A 14,041-nucleotide genomic window follows, 5' to 3' on the forward strand; every position below is an offset into this window, starting at 1 on the left:
GGACCAAGCAGAGGGGGGTCTGCAAACCAGGGGCACCGCCTTCCCTCTGTTGCCTTAGCAGCCTCCTGCCTCCTGCGCTCACAGCTGATGAGTCAGACCTGCCCGGTGAGATGCAAAACCACACAGTGTTACAGGGACTCTATGAGGCACGGGGGCATTGCTGGGTGCACGGGCCGGTTCATGGAGACGCCTCTTTTTATAGGTGATTAAGCTAAACGGAGGTCCCTAGGGTGGCTCTGATCCCATAAGACTAGGGTCCTTATGGGACGAGGAGCTGGGGACACAGACACACCCAGAGGGACGCCCGTGGGAGGACACAGGGGGAAGACGGCCGTCCACACGCCCAGGAGAGAGGGAGGCCTCAGGGGGAGCCAGCCCTGCCCGCCCCTGCGTGTCAGCCTCCAGCCTCCAGGACGGGGAGGGAGAAATGTCTGTTGTTCAAGCCCTGGCTGGCGTAGCTCAGTGGATGGAGCGCGGGCTGCGAACCAAAGCGTCGCAGGGTCGATTCCCAGTCAGGGCACATGCCTGGGTTGCAGGCCACGGCCCCCAGCCACCGCACATGGATGTTTCTCTCTCTCTGTCTCTTTCTCCCTTCCTTCCTTCTCTAAAAATAAATCAATAAAATCTTTTTAAAAAATTACAGGCTTTAAAAAAAAAAGTGTCTTTTGTTCCAGGCGCCCTGTCTTCCAACTTGGTTCCTCTGAAGACATGAATGGCACCTACAGATAGACCAAAGCATGGTCCATCCCACACGTGACATATTACTGAGCCAGGGGGAAGGAATGAAGACACAGGTGCATTTGCTGTTACGTGGGAAGGTGCCACACACACACACACACACACACACACAGGGAGATGCCAGCCACCCTGTGAGTGAGTAAAGGAAGGCGTGCCGGCCGGTGTTTTGGGGCGCGGTCCCTCAGGATGCCCGCACCACGCGGAACACCACGGTGGATGCCTTAGCTGCTCCGTCCGCAGCAGCTCAGCAGCTGTGAGCATCAGCCCCACTTTCTCAACGGGGAAGAGCAGGAAACCTGCTGCCCACACAGGGTCGGCACTCAGCACAGTGCAACCAGCCTCTCCTTCCAGCCACAGTGGGCGAGGGTGACCCATGCCGGGGACCTGACTGCCACCATGCTGTGCACCGTCCACAGCCCCTCACAAATCCGTGTGGAAATCAGAGCACTCGGGTTCTCTCTGCCCCCCACGCTGTGGACAATCTCCAAAAAAAAAAGGAAAAAAAAAAGTGGACCAATATCCTACTATTCTTCTCGGCAGGAAACAGGCCGGGGAGCGTTCCGAGGAAATCGGGGAGAGAGGAACGGTGTGGACAGGGCAGCGCTGTGGGGGTGCTGTGGCTGTGAAAAAAAGGAAAAAATTGGGGGGAAATACAGAGAAAGGCCCAAGAAGGGGGCTCCCCAAACGAGGCTGACGGCAGCCGACTGAGAACTCTGAGCGTGTCTCTCCCAGAAAGGACCCTGTGTCTAGAAGCTTCCTGCGGCCTCAGGGAGGGGAACGTGGCAGCGAAGCTTTGCTCCGTGTCATGAGTCCCTCCGCCCTTTTCTCCTGGTGACAACGGTGGTCTCTCCTTGGTGGTCCTCAGCTGTGGAGGGACTCACTCAGGAGCTGGGTCTGAGACCACGTGGTGAGGTGCCAGGGCCCTGTGCCCATGGGGGACCCAGGCTGGGGCACAGAGGGCTGTCCCCAGACCCAGGGAGGAGGGGGTCCTCCCTGGGCATTCCGGGATGGGACAGAGTCAGACTGCGGCCAGGGCAGGCACCTTCACCCCAAATGGACGATTTCAGGAGACAAAAGGCAAAGCAGCCCACGATGGGCAAAGCTAGTGTTACGGCCCGAGGGTTAGTGTCTCCGGAAATCGGTGCCCGGAGGCCCTAACGCCCAGTGGGGTGGCATTCGCAGGCAGGTGGGTCTCTGGGAGGGAATTAGGGTCCGATGAGTTCCCGAGGGTGGCATCCCCCTGACGGGACGACTGTCTTTCCAAGAGTCACAAGGAGTCACGAGCGTCGTGGTTCCCTTGTCTGCCCTCGGCCACGCCAGGACACACCGAGAAGCAAGCCATCGGCAGCCCAGAAGAGAGATCTCGCCAGGTCTCAACCCTGTCGGCACCAAGATGTCAGACTTCCGGCCCCCAGAACTGTGACATGTAACCCCCTGGGGTGTCTAAGCCCAGCCCCCGGGTTTGGGGTATGTAGTTCGAGAAGTCCAACTGGACAAAAATGACAAAACTGCGGCTGATTCAAGACGGCAGCCTTTGGCCGGACCAGGTGGGTGGGATGCGGGCTCTCCCCTATGCTCACGGGTGGGGATGAAGGGAGCCGCACACTGTGTGCGGGGCACCACTCTCTGCCGGGGTCGGGGTCCGGGGGTCGGGAACACCGAGTTCTTGGTGCTCTCCGTCTAGCCCTGAACACGGGCCTCATGCATGGAACCACAGACAGAATCATGCACGGCATCATGCATGGCCTCCTGAGAAGAAACCCATGGGTTCTTGCTTTCACTGCGCCCCTCTCCTGCAGACCAGGCGTCTGAGATGATCCAGGTGTCCCCAGGGCTGTGCTCCCCCCACAGGCCCCAGGGCGGGGCCTTCCCGCCTCTTCCAGCTCCTGGGGCTCCAAGCGTCCCTGGGCTGGTGGCCTCGTCCCTCCAGTCAGGGCACATTCCTGGGTTGCAGGCCGGGTCCCCAGGAGGGGGCGCACGAGAGCCAGCCACGCAATTTGACCCTCTCTTGCTCCCCTCTCCTGTCTCTAAAATAAATAAATATATATATTTTAAAGGAGGAACAGCTACCTGCCAGACTTCTGGACTTGTTAGTGTCCTTTCCTCATCTTTTAGCTAATTTCTGACTTTCCCGGGGCGGCGCGATGTCGGCGCCATCCTCCAAGTCTGCTTGGATGGTGTGCTCTAGAGCGCCCTCCCAAGGCGGAGAGTGAGCAGTAAACACTTCGGATCGCGATGGCAGCTCCACCCTTGTGGCTGCCCCTTCCCACAATCTCCCTGGACCTGATGGCCCTCGCTTGGTCTGGGGGGGTGCTGAGGGGTGCTGAGGGGCGCTCAGGGGCAACAGTGCAGGGGTACTGGACAGCCCGGGCCGAAAGCAGACACACAGTGGGGCCAATTCCAGGAAACCAAGGTCAGAGGAGAAAGGGCTGTCAGTACACTGGAAAAGGCCCGGAGAGAACTTGGTCATGACTGATGCGTGAGGGACCGTCTCCCAGGCTGTAACGAAACACAGGCTTGTCGTCTCGTGGTGGGACACAGTAAAGAAAGGGAAGCAGGGCCCTGGCTGGCGTGGCTCAGTCGGATGGAGCTGGGGCTGCGAACCAAAGCGTCGCAGGTTCGATTCCCAGTCAGGGCACAGGCCTGGGTTGCAGGCCACGGCCCCCAGCCACCGCACATGGATGTTTCTCTCTCTCTCTGTCTTTTTCTCCCTCCCTTCCCTCTCTAAAAATAAATACAATCTTTAAAAAAAATAATATTTTTTTTAAAAAGAAATGAAAGCAGGAAGCATTCGGGAGTGGTCGGTGAGGAGGCAATAACTTGTGCACCTTGACCTTGGGGGCGGGGTTCTCTAAACGGACGCCCTGTCTAGAAACACACAGGCGCTCACCCTTGGAAACACGAAGGAGACCCCCCCCTAGGAGCCGGGAGCAGCGAGCAGGGTCTCTCGTCTCTGAGAGGACGTGACCCACGCTGCCATCCGGGTTCCCATATTGTGCTACAGCTATGAAAGATGTCACCGTGTCCGTCCGCATGGGGGGAGGTGTGGGACTCTACAGAAAGCTTTTGGGATCCCCTTGGAGGTTATAACGATGCCACTATAAATATATATATATATATATATATATATATATATACACACACACACACATATAGCCATGCACAAGGAGGGAGGGGGAACCATTTCCACCTGGCATGCCAGCAACGGCCCACACACCTAACCTAACGCACGTGGAGGAGGACTCGGGACACCCTGTGACGTCATACGGGTCCTCACTCCGTCCCCGGGCGCCAACACCCCCGTGTGCTCCCAGCTGGATCTCAGGCTCGTGGTACCTCCCGGAGGGCCCCGCCGTCCATCCTCACAGCCACGTGCCCTAACACACCAACGTCCCCTCAGCCCTGTCGCACGGATTGGGAGTCAGCGATTCCGGCCCCAGGGTGGGGGGACCCCTCCCCACCCCCAGGCCAAGCTCACGGGCAGAAACAAAGGGGTGAAAAACACAAGCGTGTGCGGGGGACGAAAGGGACCCGTCACCCACACGCGGAGAGACCAGACCCAAGGGGCAGGGACGTGAGCGGGGGACACAGACTGTGAACAGCCCACAGACGACAACCCGAGCTGAGCTCTGCCTTTGCCCTGTGCCTGGTTCTAGGGGCGGGCGGGGGGTGGGGACGGCATCAGGCACACGCCAGACAGTCGCCTCGGTCAGCAGGAAAAGTGCGGACAGACACCCCGAGGAGAAAACTCAGAGCCCCTGTGGGCAGTGCCTGTGCGGGGCGGGCAGGCAGAGGCTCAGGGCCGGGACCCAGGGGCAGGCGGAAACCCAGGCCCTCTCCCGCCGAGCTGCAAACGCTGGCAGCAGAGCATGCACGCCCGCCCTGACTGCCTTCAGGGTACAGATACCGGGCCCCCTGCGCCGTCTGAGGCGAGCTGAGGGCGCCCCACGGGGTGACTCGGGGACACCCCATTCCGGTGCTTCGGGGACGGCTTGTCATTTTTTTTCTTTTTACGCTCATTCTTAATCTCTTGCATGTGTCGTGCTCAGATGAGTCTGTCACCTATAGTCAAGAGAGGGGTTGAGGTCACAGGTCGCCGAGAGTGTCAGGGGCTGGGAAGAGGGCCGTGCACCGTGTACACACAGGTGTGGGTTCCTGTCCCCTGCGTGCCCACTGCCGGAAACAGCGACAACCGGCCTCGGCCTCCAGGCCCACAAGGAGTCGCCCTGGATGAGCAAGCACCGGCTTCACTGAGACAAGCAGAGAGGAAAGAATGAAACAGCTCCCCTTCCCAGCCCCGGCTGGCCGGCTGGTCGGTCCCCACAGGCGGTGACATTCTGTTTTTAAGGACATGACTCACTGGGTACCTATGCTCACTTGGCAGCGCCCACGGGGCACCAGACGAGGTCACACCTGCAGCCCACCACCCGCCTGCCCGGCACGGGCTCGGCGCCCTGGCCTCCACAGCCCCCACGGCTGCCACCACGGACCCAAGCGCGCGTCCGAGAGGAGCACAATGGCGGGACCAGGCGCCAAGGGGCGGCGGGGCGGCCAGCAACTTTCCATTGTTCACCTGCTCTCCACCTCCTGCGGGACTCCCCCCGGGGCCTGGGTCCCCGGTCCCGTGGTGGACAAGTGCTAAGCACATCGGCGCAGGACCGACCCGAGTTTGAGGGAGGAGAGAGCGAGAGGGAGAGGGAGGGAAGAAGAAGAGGAAGAGGAGGGAGAAGGGGAAAAGAGGCGAACAGAGGAAAAGAGAGAGAAGGCAGAAAGGTGGAGAAAGACAGAAGGGTGGATACATGACAGGTAGATGGATAATGGATGGGTGGATGGGTGGGTGGGGGCACGCATTCACAGGCAGGTACCCAGGTACACAGGTAGGTAGCTACAGAGCTAAATGCAAGGAGGAAAGAGGCCGAAAGAGAAAGACGCGAGTGTCTCCCGCTGAAGTCGGAGCCTCTCACCCTCAGCCTCACAGCCTGACTCCGCGGCTGCCGGCCGCCCACTCGTGGGGTGTCCTGGGCCCCGTGTGTGGGAGGGTGTGGAGCAGCCCCCTACCCCGTCTCCACCCACCAGGTGGCAGCAGGAGCACCGCCTCCCCAGCTGTGACAACCAGAAACGTCCCCATACGGCACCTCTGTGACAAGCTTTCCCCACAGGTAGACAAATAGATTGGGGGGGGGGGGAGGGGGCCCCTCCTACGCCCTTCGCCCCCCATCAGGGTGCCTGCTGACGCCTTCCTCACACCCAGCTGCACTTGGAGAAGGGAAGGCCCCTCGCCACTGGGGCTCTCACCGTCACCCTGGCTCTGGCCCTCATGACCTTGACCTCACCCTAGTCCGCTCCCTTGTTCCAAATTTGGGGGAGCGTGAAGAAACTTCTTAAGCACCCCTGCCTCACGGGTCACTCTCAGCATGGCCCCCCCCCGTCCATAAACAACAGGCCGGCGCAACCCCTCGGCACCGGGTGGCCAAGCGGCCACCCCCGAGCTTGTGCGCGCACAGTTCAACTGACTAGCTCGCAAGGCCAGGCACCTTTCAATTCAGTCTGGCTGTATCCATACGCCAGGCGCGTTTTCGGGATCCAGGCGCCGCTGAGGAAACGGGAAAGTGACATTCCCAGTGGCCCAGGTGGGGGGGGGGGGGATCCCTTTGGAACAGAGAGGGGACAGAAGGAAAGCAAGGTCTGGTGGAAGGACGGCCAGTGATGTCTGGAAACGTCTAATCCATCTCCCTTGTCCCAACCCCACAGCGTGGCGGGACACCTGTGTCCAAAAGCGATTCCTTCCAAGGCCCACCTCAGGTGCTGCCTCCTACCACCGGGCGCAGGAGCGCCGGTCCACCTCCCCAGCGGCCTCCTCTTCCCCTGGGGGTCCCCGCCGGGGGAGGGCGCCTGAGGTCCCCAATGGGAGGTCAGCTCCAGGAACTTTCGTGACGTCAGGGAGCCCCGGCACCCGAGCGGTTTAGTGGCGGCAGGTATAAAAAGACGGCGCCTTTGGAGGCGCCAGGTGGGGCGCTGGCAGCTTAGGGAGGTACTCGGGGGGGACCGGGGGGACTCACTCCAACTCTCCGGGCGTCTGTGGGACCGAGGGCGCCGGAGCAGGCGGGACCAGGCGGCGGGCTCCACGGGAGACAGCCGGGGGGGACGACACTCTCCGGGAGCTTTGTCTGACGCCCGCATCCCGGGCGGCGCCGAGCGCCCCAGCGGGCCGGGTCCCCACGTCTCGCACTCACCCACGGTGGCCAGCGTGTCGAAGTCTTGCAGGCGGTAGGCGGGCGACTCGGAGGCGGGGGTGTCAGAGCCGGGCCCCTGAGCGGGCGCCTCATCGGGAGTCTCTCCCGGGCTCTGGGGAGGGTCGGGGTCTACCGCGGCCGCTTTGGTTGGCTCGGGCGCCTCCATGGGGTCGCGCTCCAGGGCGGGGAGCCTCGCCGGACTTGGGGGAGAGGAGAGCCGGACTTCCTGGGACGCAGCCTCGGAGTGCGGCGCAGCGGCGCGGGCATCAGCTGCGCCCACCCATGCGCGCCCCTCGCCTCCCGATCCGCGGCGCGGCTTCGCTGGCAGGGCGGTGGGGACAATGGCGCGGCGCGGGGCGGTGTTCAATGCAGCAGCAGCGGCAGCGGCGGCGGCGGCAGCAGCTGGTGGGAGTAGCCGGCGGCTTCGGCAGGCGGGCACCGCGGGCCGGGCGCCCGCAGCGGCGGGCCGGGCGGCGGCGCGGCTTCGGAGTGGGACGCGGCTGGGCTGCGCGGAATTGGAGCAGGGTCCCGGCTGCCGGAGCCGAGGCCCGCGCTCATTCCTCGTGTCCCGACTCTGCCACTACTGGTGCCAGGGGCGCGGAGTGCGTGATAAAAAAGGTAGTCGGGCGGAAGCGGGCAGGGCGGGGCCGCGCGCTCTCCCCGCCCTCCCCGGGGACCCCGCCTGCGGGGCGGGGTCTCTCCGTGTCGCGGGGCTCGCTCCGCCCCCCGCCGTGTCCCGCCCAGGAACCGCGAGGCGGGGCGTGGGGGGGGCGGCTGGCAGCTTTGGGGTGGTGCCCACGCCCCTCTGCACCCCGGGCCACCCCAGGGTGGGGTGCCTGCCGAGCTCCCCCCGGGGGGTGGGGGAGATGCCAGAGGTTGGCCACAGAGATCGCTGGGCCACATCCCGTAAAGTTGGAGGTGGGCCCCGCTGGGGACGCGGGGAGCGTGGTGCAGACCGAAGTACAAAGTTAAAAAATAAAACTGAACACGAGCGGTTAAAGGCGGATGGGAGGGTTGGCGGGCTGCGCCGGGTCCCCAAGTCCCCAAGGAGGTGCCGCCGGCCGCCGGGGCCACTTCCTGGAGGCGCCGCTGTGGGCCTGGAGCGGGGCGGGACGCTGATTGTGTCGCGGGCGCGGGGTGCCACGAGCCTTGGGGACGTTTCTGCACAGCTTCCTTGCACCCCATAACGATTTCCAAAAAAAAAAAAAAAAAACCGGGAAAATAATGACACTAAGGGTAACCGATTTCAGAGACACAACAAGGGCAGGCGGCGCGTGCGACTGCATGGGCCGCTGCCCCAGACGCACCAGGGACACTCGGAAAACAGTTTCTTACTGGTGGGTCTGCAGGCCAGACAGATAGATTTAGATGCGCTGCAAAGTGGCTAGTGCACTTCGGAGATTATAATGTCCCCGGAGGTCCTGAGTTCTCAGTGGCCACTATCTCCCCCGCCCGAGGCATGTGGTTAAAAAGCACGCCGGCTTCCGCTGGCCCAGCGAGGCCTGAACGCCTCGGTGCTAACCAGGCCCCGGGGCTGGCTGTCCCAGGTGCCGGCCCGCGGAAGCCACTGTGAGCTGAACCGGGGCACCCTGCCTGCCACTTTGTTTGCAGGGGTCTCCGCGATTGTGATCATGGGTTGGGGAAAGTGTCCCGCCCGCGGGGAAGGGTGTTCTTGGAGAAGCGAGGGACGCATTCAAAAACGGAAAACCTTTACCAGCTCGAGCCCGGTGGCTGGCGGGGAGGGGGCGACGGAAACCGGAACCGGCTCTGGGTGTGGTTTTTCTGGCCGGGGCTGCCAGTCTGGCCCCGCCCCCTCAGGGGCGCTCTGTGGGTGGCATTGTCGCTGGGGCGGGGTAGCCTGCTCTCTCCTCGCCGGTTGCCAAATCTGCAGCTGGAATTCGAAAAATACGCGCCGGGAGTGGGCCGTGCGTACCGTGCGCCCTAGCTTGGGGACCCGAATGAGGGGACCCCCGCGCCTGGGCCAAAAGACCCCGTCCGCCCCAAGGGGCTTGGGGACACCAGGAGGTTCTCCCCATGGAGCGCTGCGCCCTCTCCACAGGGATTCCATCTTGGGACTGCGGAGCTGGGGGCTGATCGGCGTCGGTGCCCAACGTCCGGGGGGATTCCGCACCGAGTTGAGGACGTGCCTTGCCCTCCCTCCTCCTTGCGCCCCGCCAGAAAACGTCAGCGTCAAATCCTGGGCCGCAGAGTGGCCGCGACCCCTTCCGCTCCCACCCTCGAGTCTGACCACCTTACTTGCCTCCGTTCCCCCAAAAGGTCCCGGGGCAGGTTTCCCAAGGGCTGGCTGTCCTTCCCTCTGCGAGGACGGCCCGCATTGCCCAGAAAACGCGGCCATGGCACTGGGAAGGCCTGAAACCCTGGGGCCAGGCAGGTGTCCCAGCGCCATTCCCACCTTTGTAGTGGCGAGCGCGAGAACCCCCAAGACCACTCCCGGCCCTCGGTTATCGAACTCAAGGGCAGTAAAAACGACCTATGAGGGCGCTTCTTTCGCGGTGTATGGTATACGTACACACACAGACACACACACAACTTTGTGCATATGTATGAATGCACGTGCGCACAGGTGGACAAATACACATGTCTAGGTGTGTCTACACACGGAGTTAGAATGACAAAGAAGCATCCCCTGAGTGACCTTCAGAGACTGCAGAGTTCCTACGTGGTATATAGCATTTTATTCTAATACATCCTATTCCTTATATACATTCTAACACATTTCCTTACATCGTCTATGACTTCTCATGCGCGTATTAGAATAAAAGACGTTTTCAGCCGTCTTCACAGATTTTTAAAGTGTCCATGGATCGTATTACACTTGAAATGCTCTGTAACAGACTACACTATATATATATATATATTTATACTATATATTCTATTTTATTGAATATTCTCATATATTATAAGAGAATTGTTAAGCTGGCTTCACACACACTACGAGTTATTTGTGTGATATTAGATATTATATATATATAGTATGTTGTCAGGGTTGCATCATACATTCTAGTATAGTTTATCATATAATATTGTTTACTGTGTATTCTGAAACACATGTTTTAAAAGAACTGCTTTTAAAACAGGTGGGTTCATAGGCCTGACAACTTATATATATATATATATATATATATATATATATTAGATGTTGCCTATGTCATATATATTCTGTTTGTCAAATGCAGTCTAACACACATTACATATACTCCAACATAGTCTATTACATATTCTCACACACATATTTTCCAGAGTGTTCCGCTGCTGCCTTCCCAGACAGGACGGTGATCAGCCTAAAACCGCACCTGTACGTACTCTGTGTCAGCTGTGCGTACGTGGGCTGCCACCCACGCAGGTGAGCACAGGTATTAGGGAGTCACAGAGCGCCTTCTGCCGTGCTTGGGAAGAGGCCGTCCTGGGACCTCCGGAAGGGGACCCCGCCCTGGGACGTAGGGATCCCCTGGCATGTGGGCCTGGGCGGGCCAGGAGATGTCAGACCGTACGTTGAGTAGCAGGGGGAGGCTCATTTAGGGTTCGGCCTCAGCGAGTAGGCGGATGTATCTGGGCCCCGGCCTGAGGCCTCGGACTGCAGCGGGGATTTGCCAGCACAACGCACAGAAAGCCCCCTGTGTGTGTGTGCGCGGGGCGGGGGGGGGGGGGGCACTCTGCTTAGGCCTTTCCGGGACTCAGGGCCTTGCTTCCACCGTCCTTGGATGCACCAGGGGCCTTGGGGGTGTCGTCACTCGAGCACAGGAACACCTTCCAGGCCAGGACAAAGTCAAGTACATCGGGGCACGTACCGGGAGTCGCTCTGCCCGCATCTGCCCCTGGCCTCTCCCCCGTCACCAGACAGGCCCCGCGGTGGACGCCTGGGTGTCTGATCTGTTAGGAATTCCTGATAAGCTAGGGTGGTGTCTGACTTCTGGAGCCTTTGGTCCACTGCGGGGGGGATGACTCGAATTCCTTTCATAGACACTCAACAAGAACCAGGCACCCTTGACCCGCGCCAGGCCCCGCCCCCCCTGGACCCTCAGCGCACCCAACTCTCCAAAGATGTTTCCTGGAAAGGGAACAGCCCGTCCCCACCACTGAGGCCTCGCTTCTCCAGGTACCTTAGAACTTCAGGTACAGACTAGTGTCCAGACCCAACTCGTGTCCCCCAGCACCCAGCAAGGGACCCAGAAAACTGGGGGCGTTGCATGGGGACGCCAGTGCCGTGTTTGGTAGGGACCCTGCAGCTCCGGCTACAGGGGGCTGTGCATCCCAAGTGGGCTTAGAGCCATGGATCCATCCATCCACAAACCTGTGCACTTAACTCACGGCAGGTCCCGAGAAACACGCACCCATCCCCAACCTCGCTCAGAAAACCGAACCCTGCGCCACTCACTCTAGAAACTCTGAAGTTTAAACGTCAGAAGCAGTTCTCACTGGCAGCCAAGATGGAGGTTTAATGGAGAGACACGCTGGGCCTCCTCACACAACCAAAAGAAGGACAACAACCAGGTTTAAAAACAAAACACAACCGGAACTGCCAGAAAAGTAAACTGTGTGGAAGTCCAACCATTGGGGAACTGAAGCACAAACATTCATCCAGACCAGTGGGAGGGGTGGACATGGGCAGCCGGGGTGGAGAAGGCTGGCGGCCAGGCGGTGGCTGGAGAGCTGGGGCGGGCAGGGTGGCAGCGGGCGGGCCGGGCAAGAAGGCGGCTGGCGGGGTGAGTGGTCCCACATTTGCGAACGGATAAACCAGGAGGAACAACTGGGGAGCGTAACAGACCATGCAACTCAGGGTTCCAGCGTGAGGAAATAAAGCCTCAAAACCTCTGACTGAAAACACCTGTGGGGGTTGTGGCGGCGGGAGAGACTCCCAGCCTCACAGGGGTGTTTGTTGGAGAGACCCACAACAGGGCCCTAGGTGTACACAAACCCACCCACCCGGGAATCAGCACCAGAAGGGCCCATTTGCTTGTGGGTAGAGGAGGAAGTGACTGAAAGCCAGGGAGAGCTGAGCGAACGACACTGTTCCCTCTCAGACCCCTCCCCCACATACAGCACCACAATGCAGGGACCTGGGTTGCCCTGCCCTGGTGAACGCCTAAGACTCTGCCACCATGCTATGCAAAAAGTGCGCTGAGATTTTTTTTAAAAATGGCCCAAATGAAAGAACAGATCAAACCTCAAGAAAAAATACAACTAAGGGATACAGAGATAGCCAACCTATCAGCTGCAGAGGTCAAAACACTGGTCATCAGGATGCTCACAGAATCCGTTGAGTATGGTCACAAAATAGATGAAAAAGGGAAGGCTAGGAAAAGTGAAATAAAGGCAAGTGCTCAGGGAACCAACAGTGAAGGGAAGGAAACCTCGACTCAAATCAATAGTTTGGAGCAAAAGGAAGAAATAAACATTTGGCCAGAACAGAATGAAGAAACAAGCATTGGAAAAAATGAGGAGAGGCTGAGGAACCTCTGGGACACCTTTAAACGTTCCAACACCTGAATCATAGGGGTTCCAGATGGAGAAGAGGAAGGACAAGAAATTGAAAACTTATTTGAACAAATAATAAAGGAGAACTTCCCCAGTCTGGCAAAGGAAATAGACTTCCAGGAAGTCCAGGAAGCCCAGAGAGCCCCAAAGAAGTTGGACCCAAGAAAGCACACACCAAGGCACATCATCATGACATTACCCAAGATTAAAAGTAAGGAGAGAATCTTAAAAGCAGCAAGAGAAAAGGAGACAGTTATCTACAAAGGAGTTCCTATAAGACTGTCAGCTGTTTCTCAAAAGAAATCTTGCAGGCAAGAGGGGGCTGGAAAGAAGTATTCCAAGTCATGAAAGACAAGGACCTCCATCCAAGATTGCTCTATCCAGCAAAGCTTTCATTTAGAATGGAAGGGTGGATAAAGGGCTTCCCAGATAAGGTCAAGTTCAAGGAGTTCATCATCACCAAGCCCTTGTTATAGGGAATGTTCAAGGGACTTATCTAAGAAACAGAAGATGATCAAAAATGTGAACAGCGAAATGACAACAAACTCACAACTATCAACAACCAAACCTAAAAAAGTAAAACCAGAAACAAACGAAGCAAACAGCTAGAACAGGAACAGAATCACAGAAATGGAGATCACGTGGAGGGTTCCCAGTGAGGGAGGGGGAGGGGGGAGAATGAGAGGAAAGGTACAGGGAATAAGAAGCGTAAAATGTAGGTACAAAATACGGAGAGTTCATAGTATAGGAAATGGAGAAGCCAGAGAATTTATGTATAAGACTCATGGACATGAAACAAGGGGGTGAGGGGTAATGCTGATGGGAGGGGGAGTGCAGGGCAGAGAGGAATAAAGGGGCAGGGGAATGGGAAACTACAATAGCATAATCAATAAAAACATTTAAAACTAGGAGGCAACTCAAGGACTTTTGCGATGTGACACGGAGATGCCCTTATTCAAACACGCAGCACCGACTTCTGAAAAATAATGCTTCCACACCAGTCTGTCTACACTGAGGTTTTCCTTGGATGGTTATTTGTAGAAAGCCATAGAGAGAAGCATTTTTTTTTCCTACTTTGGGCACCTCATGGGATGGCAGTTCTTTAAAAAAAAAAAGATTTTATTTATTTATTTTTAGAGAGGGAAGAGAAGGAGGAAGAGAGAGAGACATCCATGTGCGGTTGCTGGGGGCCGTGGCCTGCAACCCAGGCATGTACCCTGACTGGGAATCGAACCTGCGACCCTTTGGTTCGCAGCCCGTGCTCCATCCACTGAGCTACGCCAGCCAGGGCTCGTTTTTTTTTTTGTTTGTTGTTTTTTTTGTTTTGAAATGAGGCAGCAGGCTTCAGACCACATGATACACGATTTCACGGGAGATAAACGCACCCCGCGATCTGGAAAACAGGTTTCACGCGATGGGGGGGGGGGGGCGGGGCACTTATCTCTCAGGAACTGTGGTCCTGCCGCCGCCCGCCGCCCCCGGAGAGCGGGGATGCGGCCTTATCAGCGCACCAGATTGGCCCTTCCATCGGCCCAAGGCCCCCAGGGAGGACACTCGGAAGTCCTGAAGGCCCT

The 14,041-nt window shown here is 58.5% G+C and overlaps 1 protein-coding gene across 5 annotated transcripts in view; it reads right to left on the minus strand.

The window, feature by feature from the left end:
• Nucleotides 1-7,606, minus strand: part of PRKX (protein kinase X-linked) — a 67,371-nt gene extending 59,765 nt beyond the window's left edge. For 3 of the 5 annotated variants that reach the window (XM_036017225.1, XM_036017226.1, XM_036017224.1), the window contains exon 1: nucleotides 6,972-7,606. In XM_036017225.1, coding sequence (XP_035873118.1) covers nucleotides 6,972-7,137 — 166 coding nt within the window. In that variant the 5' untranslated portion in view covers nucleotides 7,138-7,606. The other 2 variants (XM_028503746.2, XM_036017227.1) reach the window with 2 other exon arrangements.
• Between the last annotated feature and the right edge of the window lie 6,435 nt (nucleotides 7,607-14,041).

The sequence above is a fragment of the Phyllostomus discolor genome, chromosome Y (genome assembly GCF_004126475.2).
Source record: "Phyllostomus discolor isolate MPI-MPIP mPhyDis1 chromosome Y, mPhyDis1.pri.v3, whole genome shotgun sequence".
In the NCBI taxonomy this organism is placed as follows: domain Eukaryota; kingdom Metazoa; phylum Chordata; class Mammalia; order Chiroptera; family Phyllostomidae; genus Phyllostomus; species Phyllostomus discolor.